The following is a 7782-nucleotide window of genomic DNA, read 5'->3' as shown; positions in this document are numbered from 1 at the left end:
TTTCCCATTTTATGCTTTGCTGTGGTGTGTGGTATGATGAAAGCCTTCTACTTTCCCATTTTATGTTTTGCTGTGGTGTGTGATATGATGAAAGCCTTCTAGATCAAGAATGGATTGGAATAATAAGCGCATCTGAGTAGATGAGTAGATAATCTTTTGGGTCAAAATTGAATCTTTTTTTTTTTTTTTTTTTATGAGGGGTCAAAATTGAATCTTTGGTTTTAGTTTAAATCACTAATTACTAGGGAGCATCTTTCCTTCCTTCTCTGTTTACTATCTAAAAGTTTTTGATCTTTTATTTTAGAGTATCTCCAATCATTATTCCCATAATTTCCTTTTCTATTTCCAATTTTCCATTTTTTCTCTTCAATCCCTATTTTTTCTCCAACCCAATAATAGAATTTCTTCTCTAAAAAAAAATATTATCTTCTTTATTCCATTTCACATACAATATTTATTAATATTATAATACATTATTACTATTAATTATTAACTTTATCAATTTAGACTAAAATTAATTCTAAAAATATTAGATATAAATATAAAAAACTTATACATTAAAATGTAAACTATACAAAAAAAAAATAATTATTAATTTTATTTATTTATAATAATTACTAATTTTATTTATTTATTAATATTAAGAAATATTTACACATTAAACCGAAATAGAATTAGAATTAGAATCTGATTGCCTGTATGGAAAACACTTTTTGTTTTCTCCAGTTTTTAATGATTGTTTCCGGTCCTGGTGGTAATTGAAACTGCAAGAAGGCTTTCTTGTAACCAGTATTTCCTTTACAATGCTTGACAAACACTTCCATTACAATGCTCAAATTTAGGCGTTCTCAAGAAATGACATTGCAATCCAATTTACAGAAGAAACTAAAAAATATAAACTTCTATTCATGCAGCAGCTAGCAGACTATTATCATTCCAGTTTTTGCCAAGAAGATTAGCAACAATAACACCTACATCTTCCAATCCAACTCCAATATACAGTGGATTAGTTGGTGTTTGAAGGGAACATTTTACACTCTCCTCTTGAATCTCACTGACCCTCACATTAGGGGCACTCTTGCATTTCCCCATACACTTGCACCCAACAACTGAACCCTCTGTTCCAATCTTCCTCTCAAATTCTTCCATCAACATTGGAGCTCCCAATTTCTTACATTTACCACCCATGCATATCTCAATCTTGGTGTTTGATACTGACTCTGAATTGATGCTGCTAAATTCTGGAAGATTGAAACTACTTGTCGTCGTTGACACTATCTTTTGAGCCTCTGCACTAGTCTCGCCTAATCTCCCCTGTTCTGCTTCATTCTCTGTAAGCTGCTGCTGCTGAGCGTTTTCCCTGAGGCTGCGCATATCGATTGCCTTTTTATCTCCATCACAGTCACTTGATTCAGATGAAGAACTTGAAGATGATGATGATTCAGACACCATCGCCTTGGATTTCATCAATTTTGCTTTTGCTTTTTCTTCTTTTCTCTTTCTCTTTTGTTCCTTTTGCTCTGTTCTCATGCTTTCCAGTTCTGCAAGCAAAATCTCCGTTGCTTCCTGCATAGATTAATTAAAAATGAATTAATTATTCAAATCAGCTTAAACCCAGTACCCAGAATGCTAATTAAACATAAGAACAAAGATTATAATTATGAAATCAAACTTACCGACATCATCTTCCCCTTAACCTCGCCCATCAATTGGCTACCAAGCCCTTGGCTTTCTACAGTTTGAGAAAAAAAGTTCAAGTCTTTGCGTAATCTTTTAATCAACTTCATCTTCTTTTTCTCTGTTTCCATAACTTTAACCTTCTCTTTCTGCTTCTTCTCAGAACGTGTAATCGGCGGTTGATAATATTGCATATGCCCAGAATCAGAGAATTGACTGCTCAAAATCCCAGTATTATCTCGTGGTGCTGAGAAACATACCTGAAAATTACCCTGTTGCCGGAAAGGTAACTTCAAAGAGCGAACATCGTCTCCGATGCCGGAAAAGCGAATAACAGGAGAGGAAATCATCCGGGCGGTGGTTTCCATTGTTGGGTATGAGGTTTAGAGGTGGGAGAAGGCAGGAGATAAAGATTAAGAAGGAAGCGAATTCGAGTTGGGTTGGGTATTGAAAGACGGTTAATCGTTTCTCTGCTCTACGAAACCCACAAGGAAACGGAGAAGAAAGAGACGTGGCAATTTATGGTTGGTGGAGGAGGATCTGAAGCTGACGTGGGTGGTTACTGTAGTTTGATTATGGCGGGCTCGTGTTTTTTGTAAGTTCCACACTTTGTTTGTGCATTTGACATGCGCTTCTTGTGTTGTACGAGCGGCGAGATCAAATAACGTGTCAATGAACGGTGTTAGATTATGCCAACTGGAATGAATAATTCTACCAGCTGGCAACGTTTGTGCCACTTGGATATCCCAGAAATTGCAAGTAAAGCCACATCCTCAGATACAACTGGTTATAACTTATATATAGGCTAATATAGCACCGATACAAATAATATTTTAAACGATAAACTTTTAAATTTATTTTATCCTGTTTTTGAAAAATTATATCCGTAACATAAAATAAAAATATAGTTTGAAACAATATTAATAACGGAATAAATGAATAAACTGGTTTCCCAAAACTCTTTGGCATATTCTTATCTTTCAAGCTCATAAGCTGGTTTCTGTTATAAAATAATTATGAATTGGGTTAATACTATACTATTTAATAGATATCCATTACATTTATTTAAGAGTAAATAATTTATTAGTAATACATTATTTTCTTTTTTTTCGCCGCGTCCCTGAAACCCCATCGCCGCGCGGGTCGCCGTACCTAAAACGGCATGAACGAAGTTGCAGACAAACCGCCGGATGATGGAACTAAGAAGAACGAGTTGGAAGGAGGATATGCATCGACTACTGCTACGGGTCGGTCTTATAAAGACTCGGTAATGGGTGAGCCGACTCCGGAAGAAGTAAGACAACCTGTGGACCTGCTCGCCTCTGGGTTGGTTGAAATTATGCTAGACAATCCCCTGAAACCGAAATTCACAGTTGCCCCTGAATTATTGGCTACTTGGGGGAAGCCCTGGAAAGATGCATTGGTGGTGAAATTGCTTGGTAGGAATGTTGGGTTTATTGCTTTGCAAAGAAGAGCTCTTGAACTTTGGAAGCCAGCAGGGAGTGTGGATATCATGGATGTAGGACATGGATTCTATCTGGTCACTTTTGACAAACCTGAAGACAGAGCGAAAGTCATCCAGGAGGGACCTTGGATTGTCCAAGGACACTATCTTACGGTAAGAACCTGGTCTGAAGATTTCAATCCCTCGGATACCACAATTGCTTCCACTCTGGTTTGGGCCCGATTCCCTGAATTGCCTATTCATTTATATAATGAAGATTTTATTATGACAATTGCTAATACTTTGGGGAAAGCGATAAAGGTTGATCGTAATACCCTTAAAGCTCCGAGGGGAAAATTTGCAAGAGTGTGTTTGGAATTGGACTTATCAAAGACGCTCATTGCTGAATTTGAGGTCAATGGAAGGTCCTACATAATTGAATATGAGGGATTACATGTGGCTTGCACTAACTGTGGTCGATATGGGCATGTAAGGGCTAATTGCGTTGCTCCGAATGTGTACGCTGGTACTATTGCAGGTCCTGGAGAGGGTACTACAGGTGCCAGACCTATGGAGATGGGGGGTCAATCTGATTGTGTCCCCCTACCTAATGCGGACTGCTCGACGGATAATGCAAGGGCTGAATATGGACCATGGATGATGGTGGTTAGAAAAAAGACCCCTTATAAAGGGAAGAAGGTGGTAGTGGGAGATGAACAGGTCAGCGTGAAGCAGCCCGTTGCTCCTGCGAAAACTCTAGGGAACAAAGGCTCAGTTAATTTGCACAGTGGGTTTGCAGAAACTGTCAAAGCTAGTTCGTCATCAGGACATATTTTTTCTGCAACCAAGAGAACTGATCAGGTTGGGAAAGGCAAAGCTCCCAAAGTACAATCTCCTCTTTCTAAGAATGTCTTTGGGCCCCTACAGATTGACTTCGGAGATAAAATCACTGATATTGATTCAGAAGGCAACCCGCGAACTAGGGGGAAACGAAGTAGAATTAACGAAGTGGGAGGGATCATCCCAATCAGCCACATAGATGCGACAGGGAAACCTATGAGGTCTGATGGAAAAATCATGGCAGCTACTACTGGAAGAACAGTGCTAACTGACGTGACTAATAAGAAGAGAATTGGGGAAAAGCCGTTGCCAGCGGCTGTACTTCCTTCTGCGAATTAGTTGTGAGTTCGGGCTTGTTCCTTTTTGATTCTGTTATGATGAAAGTTATTACTTGGAATTGTTTCGGTGCAGGGGGCTCTGCTTTCTATCGTGCTACCAAACATCTTTTGGTGGTACATGATCCCGATATTTTAGTGCTTTTAGAAACTCGTTTACCTAGCAGCAGGGCAACTGTCCTTTGCAAGAAGCTTAATTTCTCTGAAGTGGAGTGTATTGAAGCAGATGGTTTCAGTGGGGGTATCTGGGTCTTTTGGCATGCAGAGCGAATTAAGATTGACATTCTTGTAAGAAACAAGCAGTTCTTTCACTCTAGAATTACGGTTAATGGAGGGACTTACCATAACCATTGCTTTTTGATCACCTTTGTTTATGTGAGACCGCAGATGAGCTTTAAAAGGCAGTTCATGAGGGAGCTCCTGGATCTCAAGGAGACAATCATTGAACCATGGTTCACAATTGGAGATTTCAACTGTATCAAGTCGCTTGAGGAGAAACAGGGAGGCTCCAATCGCACTCTAGATAGGTGTGCTCTCTTCTCGAATTGGATCAACTCTATGGATTTCATTGATTTGGGGTTCCAAGGCCCGGGGTTCACTTGGTATCATGGCTCTACTAGAAGGACCAGAGTAGCTTGCCGTTTGGACCGTGCCTTATGCAACCAGTTATGGAGAGCTAATTACCCTGATGCGATGATCCGGCACCTCCCGAGGAACAAGTCGGACCACTCCCCCCTACTCCTAGCTTTGGATTGCGGTATTCCTGCCCCGGTTACTCGTCCGTTCCGGTTCTAGGCGGCGTGGATGCTGCATGAAAATTTCATGCAATTCTTTAATGAGAAATGGAATCCGAATGAAGGGATCATTTCCAACCTTACGCAGTTGACTCCAATGATTCAGAATTGGCACTCTACAGTGTTTGGATTGCTGTCCAATAAAAAGAAACGAATCTATGGCAGGTTGGCTGGGGTTCAGAGAGCGTTGGGAGCCCAGGTGAATAATGGCTTGCTAAGGCTTGAGAGGAAGCTCTTGGCCGACTTAGACACGATTTTGGATCAGGAGGAGATGACTTGGTTCCAAAAGTCTCGTGTTAAGTGGCTGAACTACGGGGACCGTAACACGTCCTTTTTTCATACTTCAACCCTTATTCGAAGGAGGAGAAATAAGATTGACGGTCTGCGTGATGATAGTGGGTGTTGGTGCTGGGACCGCAATAGTGTGATTGAGATGGTGGTTGCTTATTTCCAAAAACTGTATACGGAAGAGGAAGACATTCGCGGTCCTATGTTCACTCTAAATTGTTTTCCTACCATTCCTGAGGAGGCTAGGAGGGCTCTGGATGATACTTTTGTTGATGTAGAGGTGCATAAGGCCATCTTTGGAATGGATCCTTTTAAAGCGCCCGGACCAGACGGATATCAAGCTGGCTTTTATCAGAAGCTCTGGAAGTTTATCGGCAAGCAAGTCTGCGAGTGCGTCTTGACGGCCTTGAATACTGGCGTGATTCTGCCAGCGCTTTCGGAAACCCTAATCTCGGTGATTCCAAAGGTACCGAACCCTGAATTCATTTCCCAGTTCCGCCCTATTAGTCTTTGTAACGTTTTGTACAAGGTTGTTACTAAATGTCTGGTTAATCGTCTCAAGCCTTTGCTAAGTAGCCTTATTAGCCCTGCTCAGAGCAGCTTCATACCAGGTAGAAGCATTACAGACAATGTTATCTTGGTTCAGGAAGCCATTCACTCCATGCGTTAGAAAAAGGGAAGAGTTTGGGATATGATTCTGAAAATTGACCTTGAAAAGGCATACGATCGCATCAGTTGGCATTTTCTGCGAGAGACACTTTCCCTCTTGAATCTGTCCCAACACTGGATTAACTTAATAATGAATTGTGTTGCTGCTTCTGAAATGAAAGTTCTGTGGAATGGAGAGGCCTTGACAGGTTTTGCCCCCTCCAGAGGGCTTAGACAAGGAGACCCCCTCTCACCTTACCTCTTTGTTTTGTGTTTGGAGAGACTAAGTCATATGATCGAAGATGCGATACAGTGTGAAGTTTGGCAGCCTGTAAAACTCTCTCGGAGAGGCCCCCCATCTCCCATGTTTTCTTCGCCGACGATATTGTGTTGATGGCAAAGGCTAATATCAACCAAGCGGTCACCATTAGTAATATTATGAAGCAATTCTGCGACTATTCTGGTCAGAAGGTTAATCTTAGCAAGTCAAGAGTTTTTTTCTCTCCCAACGTTTCAACAGTAGTTAGCCGTGGGATTTGCAACATACTGGGAATGGATAAAATTGACAACCTTGGCAAATACCTGGGAATGCCGCTTATTCACAGCAGGGTGAATAAAGATACTTTCAGTTATGTGGTTGACAGAGTTAATATGAGACTGACAGGCTGGAAAGCAAAGTGCATTTCCTTTGCGGGAAGGATGACTTTGATTAAGTCGGTTATTGCTTCCTTACCTACCTATGTGATGCAAACGGCTCTGCTGCCGTCGAGTGTTTGCCGTCAAATTGATATGCGTACCAGGAGCTTCCTATGGGGCTCATCCGGAACCAACCGATGGCCTCATCTAGTGAACTGGAGAACAACTTATCGCCATAAGAATGATGGGGGGCTTGGTATGAGAAGTACAAGGGATTTTAATATTGCAATGTTGGGCAAATTGGGGTGGAAAATGATGTCTGATCCGAGTTTAGTTTGGGTTCAGACGCTAAAAGCCAAATACGGTGGGCTCAGACAAGGTTTGGATATGTTCAAAAGCCGGGGAAATCAGTCCCTTATTTAGAGAGGAGTGGTTGAAGGCTCAAAGTTGCTCCGGAAAGGCATGAGTCGATTGATTCAGAACGGTCAGAACACTAAATTCTGGTTGGATACCTGGTGTGGTAATGAAGCTCTACTGAACCGTGTGAGGAAAACGATTCCAGAAAACTAGTGCAACCTCTCGGTTTACGAATTTTGGGTAGACGGGAGAGGCTGGAACTGGGAGCAGTTAAGCCCATACTTACTCGAGGGGGTCATCCTTGAGATTGCGGCAATTACTCTCTTTCCGGACTTAGAAGAAGCGGACGGTTGGTTCTGGAGGGAGACGGCTTCAGGGGCTTATTCGGTCAGATCCGGGTTCAACTTGAGCAGAGACTTTGCTGATGGAGATCTTGTTCAAACAAATGAGTCCATTCAATGGAAAAATTGTTGGTCGCTCAGGGTACCCGAAAGGATTAGGCTTTCATTTGGCTGTTACTGCAAAATGGTATTCTCTGCAATGCTAATCGGCTACGACATCACTTAACGGATGATGGGGCATGTCCATTTTGTGGTTTATTGGAAGATTGTCTTCATGTTCTACGCGACTGCGTGAAAGCTCGCAGCTTCTGGCAAAGCGTCATCCCTATCACCGCGCAACAGGCCTTCTTTCATCTAAGCCAGGTGAACTGGATCATGGAAAATATAAATTCTAAATCGCTGGTCTTCAATATACCATGGAG

General features: G+C 41.6%; 1 protein-coding gene across 1 annotated transcript; it reads right to left on the bottom strand.

The window, feature by feature from the left end:
- Nucleotides 1-755: 755 nt before the first annotated feature.
- Nucleotides 756-2226, bottom strand: LOC136217212 (diacylglycerol O-acyltransferase 3). Its single transcript, XM_066003810.1, has 2 exons — nt 1677-2226; nt 756-1566 (listed from the first exon to the last, which is right to left on the bottom strand). The coding sequence occupies exons 1-2, from the start codon at nt 2043-2045 to the stop codon at nt 907-909; spliced, it is 1029 nt and encodes a 342-aa protein (XP_065859882.1). The 5' UTR covers nt 2046-2226; the 3' UTR covers nt 756-906.
- Nucleotides 2227-7782: the final 5556 nt, after the last annotated feature.

Source organism: Euphorbia lathyris, chromosome 2, assembly GCF_963576675.1.
Source record: "Euphorbia lathyris chromosome 2, ddEupLath1.1, whole genome shotgun sequence".
In the NCBI taxonomy this organism is placed as follows: Eukaryota; Viridiplantae; Streptophyta; class Magnoliopsida; order Malpighiales; family Euphorbiaceae; genus Euphorbia; species Euphorbia lathyris.
The sequence above is the reverse complement of the archived record's forward strand: the minus strand, read 5'-3'. Positions and strand labels throughout refer to the sequence as shown.

What these genes read in the sequence shown, in the direction of transcription:
- LOC136217212 (XM_066003810.1), bottom strand. Translation starts at nt 2,045, where the DNA reads ATGGAAACCACCGCCCGGATGATTTCCTCTCCTGTTATTCGCTTTTCC. An exon ending in TTAAGGGGAAGATGATGTCG is followed by an intron (nt 1,567 to 1,676) that starts GTAAGTTTGATT and finishes TAATCTATGCAG; the next exon opens with GAAGCAACGGAGATTTTGCT.